Source organism: Sarcophilus harrisii, chromosome 6, assembly GCF_902635505.1.
Source record: "Sarcophilus harrisii chromosome 6, mSarHar1.11, whole genome shotgun sequence".
Lineage (NCBI taxonomy): Eukaryota > Metazoa > Chordata > Mammalia > Dasyuromorphia > Dasyuridae > Sarcophilus > Sarcophilus harrisii.
This window is the reverse complement of record NC_045431.1, coordinates 118,630,976-118,657,219: the sequence shown is the minus strand read 5'-3', so window position 1 is coordinate 118,657,219 and position 26,244 is coordinate 118,630,976. Positions and strand designations below refer to the sequence as shown.

The following is a 26,244-nucleotide window of genomic DNA, read 5'->3' as shown; positions in this document are numbered from 1 at the left end:
GTGCTACAATAATTGAAGAATTAAAACTGCTTTTTCATCATTAGCACTAGATGCTATTCTTTCTATAGCATTAGAAAATGTATAAACACAGCACTAACAAAATACTTAAATATTTAAGTTAAAGACAGATATGACGTTGGAACACATACAATCAAAATGCAGCATACCAAAACTATGCAAATATAGGTATTCTTAAAATAATCTTCAAGCAGAAGAAAGTTTTGATATCTTGCTCCTTCTTAGAAGAAGATGAGAATATTTTATGGATAAATTCAGTAGCTTGTGGCCCATAAAGAAACCATCAATTTAAAGGTCTGCTTCAAACTTCTTTCAGTAGCTTCCTACTAACACAAATGATTTGCTGTTATTTAAAAAAAAAAAAGTTATTATCTTTGTGACATTTTCCCCTGGAACTTTTACGATGAGGGAAATACTGAATACTATAAAGTATATATTACTTTGTGTGATATATAACAATTCACCATACATTTCTAAATATGTTGAGATAACTTTAAGAATACATTTTGATTTGTTTCTTCTGTATTTCTTTGTAATTAATAAAAAATACTGTATAATGAAATTTACATTACTCTAAACAACCACTAGTTATCATCAGAATCTAAATACACTTGGTCCTTAATGGTCCTAGAAAAAGGCATGATAAGCAAAAACATGAATGTTGACACACTGAACCTGTAGGAAATGGGGTAAGGTTCCTATAACTATAAAAACTGTAATCTTTTACTAGAGATTGCTGAAAATACACTTTTCTGAATAATACTTTTTAAAACTTTTCCTAACACAGTGACATGAAATAAGCCATAAAATGAAGGGAAGAGGAGAGGCAGTGCTGACTGATCAGGGCAGGCCAGCAATATCAGAAGAACCCTAAAGGGTTTTTTAAAAATCCTTTAAAAAGGGTCTCCCTTTCATTTCTTTGGATGAATTGTTCCTTATGAAAAGCATATGCCTGGGATGAGTCTCTACAGGGTCTAGCACTGTTGAGAGGATGGGGATGAACACTATTTGTCTACAAATTTAATCACTTCAGGAACAGTTTTGAGAATGCTTTCCCTCTTTAGCAGATTCAAAATTGTGCACTGCAATTGCCAACTTTAAAGTTATATGGTTATAATTATGAGAATTCTTGAAGTCTGGGAAAGTTAAACAAAAATATTGAGTATTAACTGTGTTCTAATGGGAATAGAATATTACTCAGCAGTTCGAAACTAAAGACAGAACTTCAATGAATTATTAAATGAGTAAGGTTTTAGTATAGTAATGAGCTTTAAGTCTAATGATTCTATAGAAATATTTAATAGGCTATTGGGTAGAATCTACATATTACCTACCATCTAATCGTTGTTTCTTCCCATTTGAGTTGTCCACATTTCTGTATGCTCTTTTATTTTTAAGCAGTAAACCACAGTTGTCAGTTTTGAATGAACATTTGGACTGTTCACTTAATTTCATACTTTGTGTATATTTAACGGTTGTGAGAAATTTGGCACATTCCAGAAATCCACAAGACCATGCCAAATCTTCTGCAGTCTGCCCATCCTTATTACTTAAGCTGCAATTTAATCACAAAATTGGAGAACAATTAAATAAAAATGAATTGCTTTTTTTAAGATTTAAATTTTAAGTTTTTATTCCCTTTGCTTAGTAAGTCCATCAACAAAAACATTAAAATAAACAATACTTTAAAAGGCATTTGATTTTTGTCAATGTACATATTCCCTCCACCACCCAAAAATGAAAGAAAAGAAATTCAAAATTACTTAAATTATTAGATGTATATTAAAGATAAGAAAATAACAAAAAGTAATTTTTGCTTGTGTCCTCTTCTGGTCTTTCTTTTTTGTATTTTTTCCTGATTTTCTTATTATTTAACATTTATTATGATTATCACAAAAAAGGGCAATTTTTATCAAACTAATTTGATTGTGCCAGGAAAAAAATTATTGTACGTTGAATATAAGGCAGAAAGATGTGTTCGATATTTAAAGAGGAAATAACTTCTATACATGGCTCTCTGTTTTCTATAACAAGCAAATTCTGCAGTAAGATTTCAAACACAATTAAAATGGGATGGGTTTTCATCTGCCAAAAGAGAGAGATAACATTTCTGTAGTTATCAACATAAAATGGCTGTAATTTCAAAGCATTCTGATTCAGAATGTCAGAATGATAGGAGTATAAGTATATGAAAATACATCAAGTTAACATGTAAATTAAGTCTAGGAGTTCTGGGAAGGATACTAACAGAGCATTAAATGCTAATGAACTCTGCAAAACACTTTATCTTCCTATTCCTGGTGTTTCTGAGGAAAGGGCAAAATTGAAGTTGTTATTTGATTTTCTGTTTTACTGAGTTAAGGAAATTACATGAAGTAATTTATTTAGAGGCACTCTGGAAATTCTGATGTACCAAAGAACTATTAGGTGGTTTCATTACTTACTCAATTAGGGCATCATTGGCTATAAGCAGACTGAGACATTCCAAGCTCCCAGCTTTAGCAGCCTTATGTATTGGAGCTTCTCCAAAAGAATCCTAAAAACAGGAAGAGGAAAGAAATTTAGATTCTCCATACAAGAACCTCTCCTCTCAGCAGCTTTCTCATTGGACAAGGAGGTGAGTTTAAATGATTTTCAATATGAAAACCATACTGGATGTTTGCCACAATAATGCTTTTCCCTAGTTTCATGATTTACAGATGTGTCAAAACATTCCTGAGTGAAATCTTTACCAGATTAAAATGTAATTGCAAAATATTTAAAATAACATTGCCTCATAAAATTAAATCAACATAAGGCCCAGATACAGATCAATGGCTCCTCTCTGAATTTGACACCACTAATTTAGAGCATTGGATACAATTAGCCTTTTAATAAATATGTACAAAGGACTTTATCCCACTGCACTTTTTGAGTAGCTATGGATAGTTCCATACATGTTGCTAGTACAGTGTTTTCATGGTTGAGTGGGAAAAAAAATGTAGATTCTTCTTAGAAGAAATAAACAAAACAAATACAAGAACTTACCCTACATAGCAATTACAATTTATAAAGATCTAAAGAAAACTTCATTTTATTATCTTTAATGGGAATGAATTTCAGGTAAACAGCTGAAGCACTTTTCTGAAAATCTCTCCAGAACTTTAGAAGAAAATAATAATAATAGATACAGTACCAGCACCTCACAAAGTGGGAACAACATGGAAAACAGCCACTGGCTCCGGTTGTCAGAGGGTCCTATGTTCAAATCTCACTTTTTGGGTCTGTTCCAGGTTGGATTTCAGTGGCCTCCTTCCAGCTTTAGGGGTCTGATCTAGGTCAGGATGAAGCTTTAAGAGCTGGAAAGGGCCTGATCAACTTCCTCTAATCTCAATCAACTTTTCTGATCCTAGCATAGACACACCCAGCACCAACTTTTTGGGATAATGTAAAGCTAAGTCATAGTATCAGACGTGGAAATTTGAACGCAGATCTTGGTATTTCATAGGGCCCCCGTGCTATCGTTCTAGTTTATCAAATGAATAAACGGAGACCCAGAAAACTTACATGATCAATGGCACGATCCGAACCACCCTGAAAAAGTCGAAATCTCCCAGATGTGACCAATATTCGCAATGCACCAATGAAAAAGGATCTATTGAAAAAGATCCGATTTCTGCATTTCGGCGTGTGCAGCCTAACCCTGCTCCCGTACCTCGTTACCTGTTGATTGAGGTCAGCTCCCGACTGCAGCTGCCAGAGCAGAAAGAAGGGATGTCCTGCCCGGGCAGCTAAGTGCCCTGGAGACCGGCAGAAGGAGTCTCGAGGGGCGTTCACGGCACTGCCCGGCTCCAGCAAACGCTCCAGGCGGTGCACCTGAGGAGGGGCGAGACACGGGGGAGGAGAGCGAGGGAAAGGTCAAACGGTCAGTCAGGTAAGATCCTTGCATCAACATTCCCGCTCTGGCCACGGGAGCCCTGTGACTGTGCGGGCTCGTTCCGAACTCAGCTCCTCGAGCCCTAAAGAAGCGACCCTCGGTCCGTCCCCCAGACCCAGACAGACTGACGCACCTCGGCCCCGCAGTTGGGGAGCAAGCAGCATCGCCGCGGGAGTTACTCCGGAGACAAGGTCGTTGCTCCGCCTGGAGCTTCGCTGCCAGCGCAGATCTGGGGGTTCCCCCAGCTAATAGGGCCGCCCCGTCCTCCCGGGGACGGCCCCTGTCAGGCCCTTTCTTCTTTTTTCTTGCTGTTAATCCCTTCTCTCTCGCCAATTACTCTTCTCTCTCTCTCCTTTTTTGCTTTCCCTCCTTTCTCGACCCTCCTCCCTTTTTTTCTCCTCCCCCCCCCCTCCCCCGGCCTCTTCCACTTTTCCATTCTCTCGTTCGTCTTCCTCCCTCCTCTTCTAGCCCTCCTACAACTCGCTAAACGTCTCGGGGTTCCGTGTCCGCGTCCGCACGAACACAAACATCACCACGTGCAGCCCCGGCCGGGGATGGGGGTGGGGAGGAAAGAGGCCAGGGGGAAGTCCTTGGAACTGATTGGCTGGAGCTTAATAGATTGGGAACTTGGGACGCGGAAGTCGCGCGAAGCGCGCAGGCGCGATGAGACTGCCGGGGACCGGACGGACGTGGGGGTGGGGTCAGAAGTCCCTGGGGAGGCGGTTGCCATGAATGTTCGTGCGGCCCGGCCCGGCCCGTCCCCCAGCGGCTCGCCCGGCCTGGGGAGGGGGTGGAGGCCGCTGCGGCTTTGGGTTCCTGCCTCCCTACACGTATGCAGGAAACAGTGAGGGGCCTCGGCCTCTGGGTACCTGGGCAAAGCACGCTGCTCCACACTTCCCAAAAGAGTGGGCGGGGAGGAGCAAGGACCGCCCCCCGTCCCCTTCCCCCCCCCCCGGGTCCTTCTCTTCACCCCAGTTTCCCTACTTAAGGAAGGAGTGAGAGGTAGGTGACCAAGTAGGCACGTTCACTTTCCGGGAAGCGGGCCGACTAGGCCGGCGGTTATCGTGTGCCCTGCCGAGGTCTTGTCTTAGAATTCCCTAAGTAAATGGAGTAGGCCGAGATGGGGGAGAAGTTACCAAACTTAATTCCATACTGACAGAAATGCTACTTCTTTGGATCCGTGATTTCGAGTTGGGAGGTGGTTTTGTGAACCCATTAGATCGAAAGATTCTCAAGAATCGAGGCATATCCTCAATGTTTAGCGCGATGTCTGGCACATAATAGGCGCTTTACGTTCTGTCATTTCAATTTTGTTAAATCCAGGAGCCAGACTGAAGAGTTTAAAAAAAATACTAATTAGAGATTTTAGACTCGAGTGAGAAAATTGGACTCTTCCGATAGGACGGAACTCAGCCAATCAGGAACTATGTTTAAATGAGATGACCGCGATGGGATTCCTCACGGGAGGGGGACTTCACACTTCTGATAGGTTGTGACGTCTGGCATTCAAATAATGGGCATCAAGGGAGGGACGAGATCAGTCTAAAACAAAACAAGTATTGATTTCAAGGGTCTCCTCTAATCGTATCCCTACGCCTGTTTTCCCTCACGTGTAAGTAGTTCATCTTCAATTACATATTATTACAGTTTTTTTTTTATTACATGTTTCCACTTCTGATCAGAAATCTGAGTACTCCACGCGTGAATACCTTTTCCTTTTTTAATTTTTATTTCCTTGTTCCATGTCCTAGCGTTCTAACCTGCATTTCTTTGGTTTCAATTTACTAATTTGTTTCATTTCTTTCTATTTCTCTAGTTTAATTTTTGCAGCTCTGTGAAAACTAAACCACCATCCAGTTCTCACAGTTGTACCAAAGGTATTTTGGTGACCATGAAAACCATGTTTTAGAAAAACAAAATGGGAACCTAATTTTCGTTTTTTAAGAGGAGTAAGAATGTAGAGGAAGGGAAAATGGTAATTGCTTTGGGAGAGCAGAATTTTTTTCAGTTCAACAACAAATATATTAAGTACTTTTTTTGCAAAAGAAGCAGGTAGCATAGTGGATAGATGCCAGGCCTGGAGTTAGGAAGATTCATCTTTGCAAATCTCTTCTCACACACTTTACTAGCTGTGTGACCTGGGCAGGTTTCTTAACCTTGCTTGTCTGCTTCCTCATCTGTAAAATGAACTGGAGAATTGGTACAATAAGTTGTTTTTACTGAGAAGACCCTAAATGGAGTTGAAAAGAGACAAATGTCACTGAAATGACAACAACAGTGCAAAAGAACTCTATTAGATATCGGGGAAGACACAAAGTTTCCATCACATACTTTCTGCAGTCTTAGAAATTACATTCTAGGTAGCTAGGTAAGATTTATACAAAAGAACTCTATTAGATATCGAGGAAGACACAAAGTTTCCATCACATACTTTCTGCAGTCTTAGAAATTACATTCTAGGTAGCTAGGTAAGATTTATACAAAAGAACTCTATTAGATATCGGGGAAGACACAAAGTTTCCATCACATACTTTCTGCAGTCTTAGAAATTACATTCTAGGTAGGTAGGTAAGATTTATACTTCCTTATCAAAAGACCCCATGTTGCTTAGCAGGATCAGGGAGCTGCTGCCTTTCCAGTTAGTTGCAAGCTAATTCAGTAGTAGTGTACAACCAATTCTATTTTAGAGTAAAAGAAAAATCTTTTATTCCATTCTCAGAAGAACAACAAACTGAATACAGAATAAGGAGCAAGCTTTATACTGTTCAGTTCCTTACCCCTCCCTTCAAGTTCAGTTTGGTCAGATATATGGTAAGAATTAGTTACAATTGGTCAGATTTATAATCAGAGTTACATTTTCTTATTATTTATTGTGGGACTTTGCTAGAGTACACATATGTGTATTAAATATAATATAATACACGTATATAAATAAATATATTGAGGAGGTATTCCTCAAAGATTAAAACTTGTGTTAGCATTTTACAGTCTGTGAAGAATGTGGCCTAGCTCATAGACTCTTGGTTGAGAAAGATCAAAATGAATTGCTATCACTATCATTTTCCAGAATAAATAGAAGTGGTTGCCATCTGGCTGTACTATGGACCTTATAACCAGTCACAGAATCTTAGAACTGAAATATAATGATAATTGCTAGCCTTTTATAATAATTTAAAGTTGCAAAGTGCTTTACAAATGTTCTCATTTTAACAACACAACAATCCTAAGAGGTAGAAGCTATCATACCCATTTTATAGATGAGGAAACTGAAGCAGACAAGTGATTTGGCCAATGTAATAAATATCTGAGGCCCAATTTGAATTTAAATCTTCAGATTCCCAATTCAGCACTTTTCCCATCTTGCTTCCTGACTGCTTTTTAAAGTGTTAGATATCATCACCTTAACCACTTGTTTTAATGAAAATCTATAAAGGAACCAAGCCTAAAACTCAGACTTGTAGACTCTTAGTCCTGCATGCTTTTCAGTATATCACTCAGTCCCCTCTTCCTGAAGTTTAGTATATCAGTTTGATGTTTCATTATCTAAAAGAGCTGGTGTCATAATCCCATATATTTAAACTCACTGAGTTTGCACTTTCCTACCAATCAGATCTTGTCCCATATTAAAGAGAATTAGTATTAACAATGGAATGCAGGAGAACAGCTAGTAAGTGAAGGAAAGCATAACCACTGTTTGATTTACTTTCCCCACATCTTTAAGTCTCTTAGTAACCTGGTTGCACTTCTTAAGTAGAGTGACTTCATTCTTTTTGGTGCAATGGCTCCCAAACTATATTCAATTTTAGACCATAACATTTTAATTAAGACAAGGAAAAAAAAAAAGGACAAACAGTATATGCTCTCCTAAGATATAAAAGAAGCTGCAGTTTAGAAAAGGGCAGATCCTATTTATCTCATTCTGATGAGGTGTTTATCATAAAGCTACTTTGTGGTCACTAGGCAACTGGAAGATTCTGTTGCAAAAGAATTCTTGCTATGGGTAGTGTCAACAGGATCAGGCAGTTATCAGCAAGTGTGGTATGGATAACATAAATCATATCACTATGTGAATTTGTGAACTAACCAATAGATCACAAATGATTCCTTGGAGATACAAAATGATATAGAAGGTATCGATTTTATGAAAGTTGTCACTTTCCCTATATATGCTCAACCTTTTCATGCTAGCTATTGTCTCATTGATCCTAAGTGGTAAAGTTGTTGGGGTAGAGAGTTAGGGAACTCATTGGGACAGAAAATAGTGGAGAATGGGGTTATTTTTTCATCTTTCCAGAAGTTGTCTACCCATTTTATCTATGTTTGTTATTTACAGACTATACATTGAAAAAACAGAATGAAGTTAATCAGTGAAAAACTGCCTATGAGTCCCCAAAGTGCTCCATTCCAGTGTCCTATCAAGACTCAGAAATTAAACAAATGGAAAAAGGAGAAGGAAGGTACAAGTCCTGTTATTAGTCCTCTTTAGAAGTGGCTTTCTACAGTTTCATAATTGAATAATAATTAAGAGATGTGAAGTTTCTTATTCTTTTCAAAGTATTAGTGCTGTGTCTATGGGAAAATTAGAGCTTCAGTTTCCCTATTTTTAAGAAGAGGATAATTACTAATACACATTCTACATTATAGGGCTGTTAGAAACATGTGCGTTACCCGTAAATATTAAAACAGTATTTAAATATGAAGTGTTTTTCATATTTTGCAGGGCTCTTTCCTAGCTTACATGTAAGACAGTTTTAGGATTTACAGACCTTTGAGACTTTCATTTGATTTATGTTTAGTAGAGTTTCTGGTTCTGTTATTAAATCATCTCTGAAATTCAGAATGCTGCTCTATAAGAGAAGAAAAGTCAAACTTGACTTAGATATATTTAACACTAATAATTTTTTTTTCTGGAGACATTTTCTTATTTACATATCATGTTGAATATTTAGCTCAGAAGAATTGGAGCATGATATTCATACTTTAGTCCTACACAAGACAATTTAATCCAACACAAAAATGAACAGAATAAAACACTATTCTTTGGCAAGTGATTGCATGACTAATCTCAACTAGCCACATTGCAGCTGTTATTAACATATTTACAAAAGATAGATTTTTTTTTTAAAGGGGGGATAGATTAAAAAAAAGGTGTGAATTAGATGATCTTTATCAGATTTCAAAGCTGGTTGAATGACCAGAACCATTAATAGGTTCTCGTCACTATGGAAAAACGGGTCTAGTAATCTTGCCTTTTCCCCCTTCTATCTCCCAAAAAAGTCATAAATAATTTGAGCATATCAAATCTACTTCAGAATCATGATCCAAAAAAAAAGATATATATGTACATTTTTGAATGTGGTCAATGTAGGACTTTATTTTGCTTGATTATGTTTATTTTGTTACAAGAATTATGGTTTTCTTTTTCCCCCAGTAGGGTAAAGTGGGAAGGAGAAAAAGTAACTGCTTATTAATTTGAAGAAGAAAATAAAATTTTAAATAATCTTGATAAAGTATTGGGCCAAATCCAATAAAGCAGGACTTTAAAATGATTAAAGTCAAGTTTGACTATATGTGGAATCAAAAAATTAGTTAATTTTACAGTTTCAAGATGTCAAAAAGTGTTAGTAGCTTCAGAGTCTGCTAAGTTCAACACAAGGAGGGCATGATCTCTAGGCTTGCTGCATGACAATAGGAGTAGAATCCAGAATGCAGGAAATGAAAGACTGCCCTCATTCTGCTACTGCTTAAGTATTGCATTTAATTCTGGGTATACATTTTAAGGCTATACATTAGTTGTAGAGTATCCAGCTAATGGGATGCAAAGGGCCTTAAGATCATGCCAGAGCCTTAGTAGAAAGGACTAGGGATGTTTAGACTGCAGGTGGTCAGACTGAAATTGGAGAGAAGTTGGAGAGAACTAGACCTAATAGTCTTCAAGTATTTAGCTGCCATATGGAAGCGAGATTGGACTTGCTTTGCTTCCTAGAAAGGAAATAATAATGAATGGAACAATAGAGGAAGATTTTCTTTTGCTGTAAGGGAAAAACTTACTAACAAGTAGAACTATTCAAAAATGGAATAAGATGGCTTAGGAGGCAAAAATTGTGCTACATCTCTCTAGAAACCTTAAAAGGAAGGCTAGATGAATGCTTGTTGAAATATTCTAGAGAGAATTCTTGTTCAAATACAGAATATTCCAAGAATATTTTGTATTTTGATTTATATTCAAAATATCCAAATGTATAGAACCATAGAATGAGATTGTTAGAGATGGAAAGAATCTTAGAATTTATTCAATTCAGTACTTTCAGTTTACAGATAAAGAAGCTGAGTCTTAAAGAGAAATAGTGATTTATCCATGGCTACATAGCCATTTATTTGGGACTAGAAGACAGGATGATTTCATTTTTGAATACTAAGGTCTTTAAATCAGCCTAGGAGTCAGAACTTCAAGTGTACAAAGTTTACCACAAAGTAATGTACTCATATTCACACTCAGTATTCAGTTTAACTGGAAGAGAGATGATCCACTAGTTGTCTTTGGTAAAGAAAGCTAGTTTTATCCTATTCATATTTTCTAAAACTGTTCAACAGATATTGATTGAGAGCTTAATATATGTATAATATGTATACATAATATGTATAATATATGTATAAGGCATTGCTGTAGGTGATGTGGAGGATGCAAAAGATGCCTAAAAATAGCTCAAATCCTCATCCTATTTTAGTTTAGAGGATAATATATGACTATTGACAAATGAGACAATTGTATAAGTGTTCAAAAAGGAGAAATCTCTGAGAGTTAAAGTGGTATATAATAAGGAGAATTTTGTAGTAGTAGTAGAATTTGGCTGGGTTAAATGAGAATGGAGGAGTATGCCAAGCCAATGAAACAATAAAAGCCCAGATGGTCAAGTCAAGGATGAATAGACTAGTTAAGAAATAACTAGATGAGCCTTCTTGAATTGGGGAGACTTTGTGTTGGGAACATAGTGGTTGAAAAAAGTCTAATCCTCCTTAGATAGAGAAAAGCCCTTTGTACTGTGTGCTAGAGGATGACTAGAAGACAATTTCCTCCTTTTGTGCTGCTGATTATATACTAAGATATTCCACTGCTATATTCTCATAAATAATAAAAGCCAGATTTAGAATGTTGTCTAGACCAGAGCTTCTTAATTTTTTTCCATTTATAATTCCTTTTTGCTTGAGAATTTTTTATGTGGCCCTGGGTATATAGATATATAAAAGGTATTCAAATAAAACTTTTACTGATAATAAATCATAGTTTTACAATTCCCACATTCAGTTATGAAACCTCATATGGGGTTGTGAATTACAGTTTAAAAAGCTGGGGTATAAAGAAGTACTAATTGAACTTTTTCCATTCATGATCCCTTTTCATCTGAGAAATTTTTACATGAACTTGAATATATAAGTATATAGAATGGATAGAAAACTCAAAATTGATTGACAATAAATCATAATTTTGCAACCTCTCATATTCACTTACAGGATCACATATTCACAATTAAAGAAGCTTTGGTCTAGAGCAGGAAGAAGGCAGGAGGAAAATGAGTCAGGAAGGGACGTTTGGTCACTATTGTATTATTTCAAAAGATAGATTCTATGAACTTATAGGATCATATTATAAGATTATAAGGTAATATTTATTGAAAAACTTTTTCATCAGATTATTACAATCATTCGAAATTAGTGGAAAAGGCATTACAATTACTGAAGGAAAGAATAAAAAAAGGAGAGACTCTGGCACGTTTCCTGCGAGGTCAGCTATACTTTGAAGAGGTAGCTTTAAAATTTTTTATTTTTAAAAATATTAAACCCAGACATTTTCCAGGAAAAACATCAGTTTAATAATTCTGTTGTAGTATTTTCATATCCAGTTTTCCTACGATCAATCCATTAGGGAATGGATTATATGTTCTAATGTAATGACTTTTTAAAAAAATGACCATATCACCTTTGCCCTTATTAATAGATATGATCAGCAAGACTGTCTCTACTACAAAATCATTTTTGATAGAGTTCCCAATATAAGATAAAATCTCACTCTTTGGACAATATTAAGGATCACAATTTTGGGAGTCTTATCTAGACTTGTGATTTCATTAGTATAGAACTTCTAATATGGAAATTTCCTTCACAAATGCAGATTAGTTACATGTCTGTAACTTGTGAATTAACCTAATTCTTCACTTAAAGGTTTCTTTAGGACAAGGATGCTCCCTTTATATATAAAAAGTGAATTCTTATATGTATACTTGTGCATTTCTATTGTGTGTATATGTTTTGTTGACATAGCCATATAAGATATAGCATATACATATGTAATATGTATACATGCATCAATAGTATACACATGTTAAATATTTATATACATATGTGTATACATATAGGGAGACATATGTATATTTTAAAGTTAATGGTTGAATAACACAAACCTCATACATCAGTTACCCTGTTAGAGACAGTACTTAGTGTGTGAGCTTTTGTGAGTTGTTCATACCAACAAAATATTGATCTTTAACTTAGATCACTACTTCCTCTCAAACTGCATTGTAGATAGCCTAGAAACCCCCAAGCTCAATAAACCTGGGAATAGCAGTAACTTTCAGACTACTAGCCCTGGTTCTAGTCCAACTCTCACAAATGTCATCAAGAGAAGCAGCCCTTGTGAAGAAAGAGACCACCATTCCTACCACTATCAACACTATCTGCCAGACAATAACCAATGAAGAGGCAAACAAGTTAACCAGACGGATGAAATAAGTTACCCTGAAGAAGAGACAAAAGGAATCATGTGCCAGGCACTTACCACTACCCACGTCCTCTTAAACTGCGATAGAAACATAGAAATTGCCCAACACTGAGCCCAAAGAGCCGTAAGAGTTCCAGCACCCTCAGACCACTGTCGTTGGCTTTTAGCTACAAATCCTGCAGCTTTTGTCAAGGGAAACAAGTCTTTAGGGATCCAAAGTGATAACTTTCTCTTACAGGTAGTACAGTCCTGAGTCCTGAGTGGCCAAAGCTAATAAAGAAAAGAAAGTTCTCTTCACAATATCTGATACCATCCAATTTATCATAAAAGGTCCTATGATTTTATTAATAAAGGCATCAAAGAAAATATGCATTAGCATCTGCTTTGGTTCTAGATCCTAAGGATCCCTCTTGGGACTAATCCATCTTTCTTGCAACTAAAATCTCCTGTATATGTTTTCTCCCCCTAATTAGAATGTGAGCTCCTTACTGTTATATTTGTGTTCACAATGCTTTGCATATAGTAAATGTTTAATAAATGCTTTTATGTAATTTCATTGATAAAGAAAATTTCTAGCATAGAATCCATCACCAATGCAGATCTACAACATAAATGTATATATAAGTATTTTTATAGAACTAAAGAGGTGACTAGGGACACTTAAATGTAAAAGGATTTGCCCATTGTTATAGATCTAGTATGTGTCAGAGAAAGAACTGGAATCTAGTTCATTCGAAGGTTATTTATTCTTTCCATGACATTGTCTTGCATGTGCTTATATATTAAATATATAAATACATGTGTATGTATATGTATATAAATGTGGAAAAAAGTGATAAAAATTAATGGCTGAGGATCAATATTGTTTGCGCCATTATTAACCATTATTACAATTTTGACATTATCCATCATTGGTTAATAATGTTCAGCTAATCTCCAAATTAGCACTGCACTCTTTGGTGAGTTGTCAACATCAGCCATTTGGATTTTGAGTCAGAGAACCTGCGTTCAAATATTGGCAGTGCCACTTAATATTTGTGTGCTTTTAGGCAATTCACTTAATATTTCTAGTCTTCAGTTTCTTCAGTTATAAAGAAGAGATGGTCTATGATTTTAAAGTTCCTGTCTATCACTATCCCTATTACTTTCTGGTTAATATTTTGTCATTTCTAATAATAATTAAACATTTAAAAATTCAATACTTTTTTGTACAGTTATGTAGCTATTTCTAACAGAAATCGCTTCCCCAAGTCCCATTAATTAAATCCTGCCCTGAGTATCCCAAAATAAAATACATCCCAGACTACTTTCAAATCTTATGTATCCTCTTCAAAACCAATCCTGGCAGGGTACAGGAACTTTAGGTAAGGAGCATCCCTATTGATATACATTTTAGGACACAAAAAATAAAATCCTGTTAAAAACCTTCCCATCAAAACATATATGTATATTTACATTGTCAATATTTTAAAGATCATTGTGATTTTTTCATGTTTAAAATGATGACAATTATTATTCTTTTAGTGTTAGTTTCTATTTTTGCCTAAGCTTACTAAAATTTAATATTAACTAGAATTATATCTATGATAGAAATGTTTCAAATAAGTTTAGGAAATTGTCTTCCTTAAATTTTTTTAAAACTATTTTTGTGTTTACATAAAGTCAACATAGACCACATTGCAACTTTGTCCTCATTGTATTTGAATCCTATATATGTGGAGATCTCTTAAGATAGGTGTCTTCCCTCATTTTGAAGAGTTCCTTAAGAATAGTCAGGCTTTTAAGGTCCATTTTTGACTTGAGATAAGAAGAATAAACCAACTCCCTTCCCTAATGGTAATTTGTTATGTTATAGTTAACAGTGAGCAAAACGAAATTTTCCAAGCCTCACTATCAAAAGTCCAGTAAATTAGCATTTGTGGCACTCAAGGAATTCTTTGCTGTTACAGTAGCAATTGTGAAAAACCATCAATAAAATGCAGAGCAATGAAGAGATGCTGTCATTTTATGATAAATGTGACATAACAAAATGCAAAAAAGTTGTTGTGATTGTTCAGGGTTATTCCTACAAAAAACCATGAAGAGACAACACCAATGCCTTGACGTTGTAGTGAAGGATTATGAAGAAACAGAAGAGTTAAAGATACAAAGAAAGATAATAGATGATAGTCAAAACTGCAAAAAAGAAACAGAAATAGAGAGGAGAAAAACAACAGATGAGAGCATCAACCAATAAAGGCAATGTTAAATTAATTTATTTTATTATAGTAGTTTGAAAAGTGGTTTTGATTTATCAGAACATGACATTCCCCAAATATGCTGATAGATATATTTCTAATGGGCTCATTATTCTATTATGTTTACTAAAAGTCAGCATTAAATCATGATTCATGTTACTATTGCTATCAGCCTTATTTTAAAATATATTGATGTTATGTGTATTCCAAGGTTTTCCAGTAAGCATATTCTTATAGATAGATAAAAAAGACAAGCCTTTATTATTTCTGTTCTGGGGTGGTGGGAGTAATAATACAAAATAGCAAACACCACAAGAATCATTTTTATTTGACCTTAGCATATATTGTGAATAGAAAGTAGTATTAAAAAAGACATTTCAATGAAACTGGATCAGAAAGCAAGATTCTTTATTACTAGGTTCAGAAACTTTAGAGGTAGTTGGAAATGATTAACTGAACTGTTTGAAAGCGTTTGAAAAGAGCCATTTCCCAATTGATAAATGGTCAAAGGAAAGTTTTCAGATGAAAAAATCAAAGCTATCTATAGTTATTTGAAGAAACACTCTAAATCACTTTTGATTAGGGAAATGCAGATTAAAACAGTTGTGGAATACCACTTCATACCTATCAGAATGGCTAATGACAGAAAAGGAAAATGATAAATGTTGAAGAGGATGTGGAAAAATTGTCTCATTATAATGCTGTGTTGGTCAAGTTGTGAACTGATCCAATAATTTTGAAGATTTGGAACTATGTCCAAAGGCAACCAATCTGTGAATACCCTTTAATCCAGTAATACCACTAATAGGTAGATAGAGCTATTATATTGATCATATTCTATGATCAGTGACATCGTAGAAAAGGTAAAAGGACCCCCATGCATAAAAATATTTATAGCAGCTCTTTTGTTGTGACAAAGAATTGAAAATTGAAGGGATGTCCAATTGGGGAATGGTTGAACAATCTGTGGAATATGAATATAATGGAATACTATTGTGCACTAAGAAATTATGAATAGCTATATTTCAGAAAGACCTGGGATTTGTATGAAATAAAGCAAAAATGAAATTAACAGAATCAGGAAAACATTGTACACAGTAACAGTAACATTGTGTGGTAGATCAATGAGGAATGACTTAGTTCTTTTCAGCAGTACAGTGATCAAGACAATTTCAAAGGATTCATGGTGGAAAATGCTATTCACATCCAGAGAAAGAACTGATGGAGTCCAAATGCATATTGAAGCATATTATTTTTACATTAAAAAAAAATTTTTTGGTCTGTTTCGTCTTTTACAACATAATTATTATGGATATTTGTTTTACATGATTATGTGATTTTTTATACACACACACACACACACACACACACACAAATACAAATGATGAGGTCAGTAGTAGTTGTAATAGAGGTGAAAATGATGGGGTGTGAGAATTGGGGTGGGAGATACCCTCTGCTTGAAGGTACAGGTTCTATGCGAAACAATTCGCAAACCTAAATCTGTGTGGCATAAAGGGATTTGTTGGCCCTGAGAAGCTAGCTTGTTAGGAAGACAGACTTTTTAGTGGGCAAAGGGTCGTGTTAGGAAGATAGCAAAGGTTAACACTGAGAAGAGAATAACTTCACCAGTGGGCATGGTTTGTTAAGATATCTGCAAAGATATCTGCGCATGTAGTCCTAGATATATTAGAGTCTGCTTTGATCTTTGGCCTGGAGACTAGGCCAACTCCTGATAGATTGATTTTCAATTCAATTCAATTTAAAATTGAATGAGATTGCTTAATTGGGAGTTTGAGCCACTTAATAGGACTATCAGGCCAAGATCTCCAACTGAATGAAACCACTTAACTGGGAGTTTGCACGCTTTTCCCGGGTCTGGAAATTTGCATCTGGGCCCCCCAAAAGATTTCAGTTTATGTCATTTATATATTTATATATATACACACACATATATGTCATGTATAACCCATATATAACTGTAAATGACTTATTTACAGTTTTAGGAAAAGGCAGGGAGAAAAGTTGGAATTTAAAATTTTGTAAAAATGAACGTTAATTGAAAAATAAAATACTATTGAAGGGGAGGGATGTGCAGCCTTGAAAGAGGTAGCTGAAGAAAATTTGTCCAAGCAGACAAAAAGTGCCAATAATTAATTCAAGAATATTTCTGTGAGTTAAAGACTAAAGGAATATTACTACTCAATATACTTACTGCATGGCTTACCTTGTAGTCCAACTTGAACTCAAAAGTCAGGAGAGCTGTTGATTAGGTCATCCAAATTCAAATAATTTGGATGACAAAAGCTGGGAGCTCAAGATGTTTACAGGTGCTATTTTATCTATGGCCCTCTCACCTCTGCTGGCTCCCTTCTTTGAGTGACTGTCACACTGCTCTGTATAGCTCCATTTCCTGTCATAATAAAATAACTTGCATTTACATAATAGTCACTCTGCTCAAAGATCTTACTTTCCTTTGCACAACTGGATGTGTTATCTTTTCACATATTAAGTTAAATGTTCATCTTTGGAAGACAGAGCTAAGCTAATGAGCATGGAGATGTAGGACTGAGAACCCTATCCTTTAGAGCAGGGGAAAAAATAATTTTAAGGCCAACTGAGTATGAAAATGCTGATAATGAAAGGAAAAGTTAACCTTAGAACAAGAAAACAGAAGTATAGCTACTTAGGTGGCCAAAATGACTTTTAAGGATTTTATCCCCTTCTTGATCAGAGAAAACAAATGCTTTTCTTTCTCCAACTTGGAGATAGTTGTACAGGCCTGGCAAAGGAAAAGTATGTGAAATTTTTGTCTTACGCTACTGACTTGCTTAGAAGATACATATCACAAGGTGTTATAGTTCACTTGGAAAATAGGTCTTGCTATGTATCTCAATGTGATTTGGGATATATGAAATATAAAAAAGTCATTTATATAAAAGCTTTAAATGCAAGTCCTACCATGTGCCACATAACCATACTAGGGGCTAGGAATGCAAAGACAAAAATGACAGTCTCTTTTCTTAAAGTGCTTAAGTTTCTAACAGAGACAGAGTTAAGTTCCAAAAATAGGAGTTTGTATTTGACCCAAGAAGAAATATATTAGCAGTTGCTGGAACTTATTGAAAGGAATGAAGAGAGAGGGGAGAGGGATATGATTAAATCTATATTTTAGAAAAATCATTTTGGCAAGTGTCCACGAACTAAAGAGGGTAAAACTATATATAAAGAAACCAATTATAGAAGATTGTTCTATAATCTGAGAGGTTGAACTAGGGTGGTGACTCTGTAAGTACAGAAAAACAATACAGAAAATAGGTTTAGAAGCAAAGATAATGTGTTCCGATTTAAACTTTTAAAATTTGAAAAGCCTACATGACATCCAGTTTGAAATGTTTGAGCCAAAGTTCTTAATGCCACCACTTTATGTTTATATAACATTTTCACATTTGTGATGTCACAATATACAGAACTGCTTTGTGAGGAAGGCAGACTGAAGACTTGGAAAAAAAGTTCTCACCTCCAAAGTCCTTGACAACGTCAAATGGTTCAGCACTGGAAACAGATATAGTTTATCAATGGAAGTGACATTAAAGAAGATGCCACCCGTTTTGCCACTATACCTTAAAGACCATGGAACATTTCCATCTGACTAGCTGCTGACAACCTTCTAGACTTGTATATATCTTAAGGCATCTAGGATGCAGAGTAGAGTCGTAGGCATAGCATCAGGAAGACTCTCAGTTTGAATCCTTTTCTCAGTTGTATGACTCTGGGCAAATAAATCACTTAATCTCCTGCAGCTTCAGTTTCTTCAGCTATAAAATGATAACAGTAGCTCCTACCTCATAAGATTGTAGTGAGGATTTAACAGAGTAATATGTAAAGAGTTTTGCAAACCTGAAAGTTCTATGTAAATGTTAGCTATTATTATTACAGTAAACAAATACTCTTTCATTCATTTGTCCTATCTTCTAAACTAGAAGACTCTAAGGCTCAAAAAAGTGAAATGTCTTGTTAAAACTGCATTACCATAGTCAAAACAGCATTCTGGCTCTTTTGCTAATTTTATTTCCTGAAGGAAATTTGTCTTGGCTCTGAAGTTTTCTAAAGTAAGTGACAAGGGTAAAATGACTGGAAGAAGTAACCTTGATCACTAAAACTGGAAGGACAACCATTATTACTGTTGTGGCCTCAAGGCTCGTTTAGCAGCAGGGATAGAATAAAATGGAAATCGGAAACTTACCCAGAATTTTCCTAGTTTATCAGTCTTCCCCACCTCCACACTCATAACTGACTGATCATGATTGATCCAGCTTATGTTGCACTTGCAGAATCCTCCCAAAAGTATTCTTCATGTTGATGGGGAGAAAGAAAGATAAAGGTTACTATCTCAGATTTAGCTGAAATTTGTTATTAAAACAGTAGTGTTGGGGTGGGGTGTTTGCTTTTACATATATAATATGAATGTCTTCTGGGACTTTTATAGGGATGGTATGAGGAAGCATTAGATCAATTTGAAGAAATCCAGGAGAATGATCATCAAGCTGTTTACCAATTGGGAGTTATGTATTATGATGGGCTGGGGACGAAAGCAAATCCTGTAAGTTGTCATTCTGCTTGATTTGGGGGGTGGGTAGACAGAGTGAGTGATATTGTTAGTAAATACAATGTTTTTATTTAATCTATGCACAAAAACCTTCATACATAAGGAATTCACCACCTCACAGAATAACCCATTTCACATTGAACAAGCCTAATAACCTAATAAGGTTTTCCCTTAAATCGAGGTGAAATCTATATCTCTACCATTGACCATTTTACCCAATTCTCTATTGTCAATGAACAAAAAGAAGTCTTAAGTCCTTATCCACTATGTTATATATGTCTTCAAATATTTTGAAGGTAGTTATCCTCCATCACTAAATATTTTCTTCTTCAAACTAAGCATCCCCAGTTTCTTTGGTCCTTATATGGCATGGTTTAAGTTCTTTTATCATGGTGGTATCATTCTTTTCCATTGTATATACTTTAGTTTGTCAGTGTACTTCCTAAAATGCCATATTTTAAAGCTAAACATAGACATGGCCCAATAAGATAGAGTAAAATGGAAAGAGTCCTTTTTGCCGACAGTATGCCCATGTTAGTGTAGATTAAGATCATCTTTGTTGTTTCCTGTTTTTAAAATGTAAGATTAAGATCATCTTTGTTGTTTCCTGTTTTTAAAATTTAGCTTCCAATATCGTATGATTGACTCATATTAAGTTTGAAGTTCATAAAATTCTCAATCTTTTGAACTTCTGGCTGTCTCTATGTCTGGGCTGGAAAAAAAGTATTATAATTTCTCCTTAGATTTCCTGATCACGAATACACTTTAAAATCTTCTATTAGACTAATATGATAGTTAAAGATTACTCTCCTCCCATTTATTTCCCTGTCTTATCTGGAAGCTTCCTCCAACCTTTCATCTTCTTTAACAGGAGCCATCCACAGGCAACTATATATACAAATTGTTACTAATTGGCTTCAGAACAAACACTAAAGGTCCATTTAAGGAGGTCTTTAGAACACTCTTTTTTTCCTCCCTATATGATAAATGGAAATCCTTAGCTCACTGTTGCTCTTGCTATTAGATGGTAATAAGTCCAAAGGAGCACTTTTTAGCTTAGTTTAGCTTAGAAAACTAGTTTCTAGTTTTAGTTTTCCAGATACATTTAGATAACCACGGCCAAAAATAATGTAAATCATTATTTTACCTAGTTGTCATTTGTGAGAACATCTTTTTATTATTGTTATTATTATTATTATTATAGTTTTTTATTTACAAGATATATGCATAGGTAATTTTTCAGCATTGACAGTTGCAAATCCTTTTGTCCCAACTTTTTCCCTCCTTGCCCCAACCCCTTCCCCCAAATGGCAGGTTGACCAATACATGTTAAATATGTTAAAGTATAAGTTAAATGCAATATATGTATACATGTCTAAACAGTTAATTTGCTATATAAAAAGAGTTGAACTTTGAAATAATGTACAATTAATTAGCCTCTGAAGGAAATAAAAAATGCAGGTGGACAAAAATAGGGATTGGGAATTCTATGTAGTGGTTCATAGTCATCTCCCAGAATTCTTTTGCTGGATGTAGCTGGTTCAGTTCATTACTGCTCTATTGGAACTGATTTGGTTCATCTCATTGTTGAAGATGGCCACGTCCATCAGAATTGATCATCATATAGTATTATTGTTGAAGAATATAATGATCTTCTGGTCCTGCTCATTTCATTCAGCATCAGTTCATGTAAGTCTCTCCGGGCATTTCTGAAATCATCCTGCTGGTCATTTCTTACAGAACAATAATATTCCATAATATTCATCTACCATAATTTATTCAGCCATTTTCCAATTGATGGGTATCCACTTAGTTTCCAGTTTCTAGCCACTACAAAGAGGGCTGCCACAAACATTCTTGCACATATGGCTCCCTTTCCCTTCTTTAAAATCTCTTTGGAATATAAGCCCAGTAGTAGCACTGCTGGGTCAAAGGATATGCACAGTTTGATAGCTTTTTGAGCATAGTTCCAAATTGCTCTGTGAGAACATCTTTTAAAGAAAATCAGTATTATTATTGCCTCTTCTCATTTGATCCTTCAAAGTTCCTGGGTTGTTTTTTGTTGTTATTTGTTTTTTTTAATGGACTTCTCTTTTCTATGTCTTGTGCACCTTTCAGAATTCAGAAATAATTACTTCTTGCCATGATATAAGATTTCCCCCAGAGAACTCATAGTCAGATGTGTTTTGTATTATTGATACCATAAAAACTACAAAAAAATTAACAAAATATTTTATTATCATAGTACTAGTATTATCATTGTAGTTGTACAAAAAGGTGTTGTACTTTATTCAGATATATATATCACATTTATGTATCACCTTAGTTCTGTACTCAATATTTATGAAATAGCTTCTGTGGAGAAAATATTCTCAGTTCCAAATTATTGAATTGCTAATGAAGAACTCCTTTGTAAATTAGGAACTTGTTGTTTACTGTGTAATTTTAAAAAGTTGAGTTCGTTGATGAAGTCCTTTAATCCCATAGAAATTTGCAGTCAATCAATTCATAGGCTAAAAAAAAAAATCAATGCCAAATCAACTTTTAAAAATCAATACCTGAGCTATCTAGATATGCATCTGAGGACAATTAATGTATTTACTATTTGGCTCAAAAAGAATAGGGGTAAGAAATGGAAATTTTTCATGTTTCTGAAGAAGTACCAAGACAGACAGGAATAGCCTCCAGTGCTAAAGATTTCTTTTATTTTACATTTTCCGCCATTACCAGTCTAACTTTGAATCTCTAGGAAACATGACCATTCCTCCTACTCATTAGGCCAAATATTAATGGGCCTTTCATCCCTTAATTTAACTGATGTTATGATTAAGAAAATTTTAAGGAATTAAGCAGCAGTTTCTTCATGGTAGTTTGCAAATAGTGTAGGCCCAAAACTTAAGCATCTCCATGGATAGTTGTTTGTTGTTGCTTGTGCACTGCATAACCAAGTCAACACTGCCAACTCCTTAATTGGCCTTTACAAGGAGAAACCTACAATCTATATTAATAGCTTTAACTTCTTTATGACTTCTAGTTTAATTTGTAGTGATAATGTCAATGTGTTAAAGTTTTTTTCTTCACTAGTATGTCAATTTGTTGGCTGTTAGAGATAGTACAAAGAAAGTGTTAATAATTAAATAATATTTGTTGCCAATCTAATAACTATCTTATCCTCCTTTTCTAACCTCAATGATCTATGACTAAATTTTTCCCTGGAAAGTGGAAGCAAATAGACATTCATTTTCTTTTTTTATATTAGCATGTATTAAGTTTATTTATTTTTTTTATTATAGCTTTTTATTTTTAAGATATATGCATGGGTAATTTTTTATCATTGACAATTGCAAGACCTTTTGTTGCAATTTTTCTTTTCCTTTATCCCATCTTCTCCCCCAGATGGCAAGTTGACCAATACATGTTATATATGTTAAAGTATATGTTAAATACAATATATGTATACATGATAGACATTCATTTTCATACTACATCAGGACATTGGAATAGGAATTTTGTGGAGGGAATTTATGTGCCTTTCTGCTTTGCACAGAATGGAAAAATATTGATTATATGAAGAACTTGATGAGATCCTCTAATGTATAATAAACATTTATTTCAAGAAAACACAAGACAGAGCAGCTAGATGGCTCAGTGGATAGTGTCCAACCTTGAAGTCAGGAGGACTTAAGTTCAAATTCGGCCTCAGACAAATAATACTATTAGTTATGTGACCCTGGGCAAGTCACTTACTCCCAATTGTCTCACAAAGAAAAAGAAAAAAAGAAAGGACAAAACATAGTCATCACAGAATGATAAAATAAAAATGAAATTGACTATATCTTGATAAATAGGAAGTGAGTGATTATTTTATAGACAGATATCAAGGGTATATGCAATGAAAACATGGAAAAGGAACAGACTTTTGCAGAATTTACAGTGGACTGTATCTTTATGCACAATTGAATCAAAAAGTACAAAGTATATATAGATGCACACATATGTTACCTCAACATTTATTTCAATTAAGATAACTAATAAAATGCTCTTTGTCAGGTAGAAGACCTCTTTGGTTGAGTGAGAGAATCAATAAATAAAGATTTGACTAAATCTTAGACACTTATTTTGAAATCAGTTAAAAGTGTGAAACTACATATGAATTGAATGAAAGCAGCTGCTTCTACACAGGAATTATCTTGTAATTAGTTGAAGAGAATCATTCTTGCTGTAGAGGGAATAAATACTTATCGAATGAAGTATAAGTTTCAATCAAATATCATTTTATGGTTCTTTCTCAATAATGATATGTAGCAAATTTGGATGGATTTTTAAAAATCAATATGTAAACTTTGTACATACATGGTGGCATGGGAGAATTTCATTTCCTTGTTATGCTGAGCAGGGACAGATCTGCATTCAAAAATTGTGTTTATTTGTTCCTTATTGTGCTGGTCAGAGCATTACACAATATATAGTAAGCATATGAAAATCAATAAATTAACATATACACACATTAGTTGATTGTTAACAATTGTTAACAAATTTTCTTTCTTTCTTTTTTTTTGTTGAGGCACTTGGGGGTCCAGGGTCACACAGCCAGGAAAGTGTTAAGTTGTCTGAGGTCAGATTTGAATTCAGGTCATCCTGACTTCAGGGCTGGTGCTCTATCCACTGCACCACCTAGCTGCTTCTTGTTTGTAGAGGGCAGAACTTTGGAGAAGTATACTTGAAAGAAGGTGTTAGTTAACTCAGTGGAATTGATAAGACAATGGTTATCTAGTTTATATATACTTAGTACTTGGCATAGTGTGTAACAGTTCTATAGTTGATGTAATTGTAATAGGATACTTAAATTGAGGACAAAGTCAGCCACAATCATTCTATCTTTGACTATCCTCTTGGTGGCTCTCCTGCCTCCTGTACTATGGGGGAGACTGGCAGACCGGCAGACTGACAGACTGGCAGTGGAGACTGGGTCAGACTATGACAGACACAGACTGTGAAGGGGGCAATAAAGACTTTGGTCTTTATTCCTGACTATTCTTATGGTCATTATTCTGCTGAGACCAAGGCTGGTCCCAAGGCCCTCCAAAAAGCTAGCCTGGACATTACATTTGTTAACATATTTCTAACAAAAACATGTATTATCGTATCTTCCACATGAGTTCACAACATTATACTAAGGTCTTATAAGTTATACATCTCTCATACATACACACACACACACACATACACACACACATTGGACTGTGTGATTATGTATATGTATATATGTGTTGGGGGGCAGCAGTGTACTAAGTTCAGGGTCTAAAAGAAAAAGAAAAAACAGTTCTTATCCTCAAGGGACCTACATTCTAATTGAGAAGACATGTACAAATCAATACATAAGTGATATATACAAAGTAAATGGAAGGTAGGCTTAGAGAGGAAAATCCTAGTGTAGCTATAGGTATCATGAAAGGTCTGTCTCTTGGAAGAACTAGTGCTTGAGCTGAATTTTAAGGAAAGCCTGGGAATCCAAAAGTCAGAAATGAAGAAGGAGGGCATTGCAGGGTTTAGGGCTAGCCAGGACAAAGGCATGGAGTGAAAATTGGAGTGCTGTGTGCAAGAAACAACAGTTCAGTTGAGTTGAATTGCCAGTGTATGGAGGAAAGAAAAGTGCAAGTTGACTGGAAAAGTAAGGAAAGGGCCAGTTTATAAAGGGCTTAAATGATAAATGGTGCATTTTATATCTGAACCTGGAAGAAATAGAACACAAGTGGAGAAGGCCTGCACAGAGTGGAGAAAGGCAATTGAATTTGAGAGGAGTTGTAAACATGGAAACAACAAAATCTAACAATAAATTGGATGGGTGGGGTAAATGCAAGGAAAAAAAGATAAGGATGACACGGAGATTGCAAACATGGTTGACTGGGAAGATAAGATGCTGTTGCCCTTAAATAGAACTAAGAATGTGGGAAGAGGAAAGAGTTTTGGGGGAAAGATGAGCATGCTGAATTTGAGATGTCCATGGGATGTCTGGTTTGATATATTTAACAGGTAGTTAGGGATGTATAACTGCAGTTTAGGAAAGAAACAGGCCTTAAATCATAAATCTGAGAGTCATCAACTTCAGTATGATAATTGAATCCATGAGAACTGATGAGTTCACCAAGAAATTATAAGGAGACATGAAAAGAGAACCCAGGGCAAAACTTAGGGGCACACATGTAATGGGCTGAAGTTTGAGCTGATGCACTTAGGTCCCAAGTACATGAGGCTAAATAGTAATTGGGCTATACTCTATTAATATACATGATTGGATAAAGAATGGTCCCTGCCCACTCTCTGTGCAAGTTCTGATGTGTTGTACAGGAAATGACGATTTTGGTGGGTGGAGGCAGAGAAAGGAACAGGAAGAGAAGCTGGGAGAGATGGGGCCTGGGTCCATTCTCCTAGCTGCTGGTTGTGTGGCTGCGGGTCTAGCTAGCTTCTTGACTCAGCTGCACACATTGCTATTGCCGATTCTCTTCCGCCTCCGATCCTTCTTCACTGAGAATAAAGACTGACAATTTTCCCCTAACCTGAACTCCGGACTCCTGCTGATTTTAAAAATACACGGTCTTCACACACTCACACTTAGTGGGTGTGACATGGATGATGATAATCCAACAGTGGAGACTGAGGAGCCATTAGACAGGAAAAGAATACAGCAAGA

General features: G+C 35.4%; 2 protein-coding genes across 13 annotated transcripts in view; one reads left to right on the top strand and one right to left on the bottom strand.

The window, feature by feature from the left end:
• Positions 1-44: 44 nt before the first annotated feature.
• Positions 45-4,098, bottom strand: ANKRD37 (ankyrin repeat domain 37). The gene is given in 4 exon segments (XM_023505795.2): positions 45-1,573; positions 2,463-2,554; positions 3,721-3,873; positions 3,982-4,098. Coding segments are annotated over 4 exon segments (612 nt in total). The 3' UTR covers positions 45-1,323.
• Positions 3,945-26,244, top strand: part of LRP2BP (LRP2 binding protein) — a 54,137-nt gene continuing 31,837 nt past the window's right edge. The window contains exons 1-6 of one of the 12 annotated variants that reach the window (XM_031943738.1): positions 3,945-4,125; positions 5,751-5,811; positions 6,654-6,745; positions 8,268-8,391; positions 11,625-11,737; positions 19,434-19,547. In XM_031943738.1, coding sequence (XP_031799598.1) covers positions 8,289-8,391; positions 11,625-11,737; positions 19,434-19,547 — 330 coding nt within the window. In that variant the 5' untranslated portion in view covers positions 3,945-4,125; positions 5,751-5,811; positions 6,654-6,745; positions 8,268-8,288. The other 11 variants (XM_031943734.1, XM_031943736.1, XM_031943731.1 and 8 more) reach the window with 11 other exon arrangements.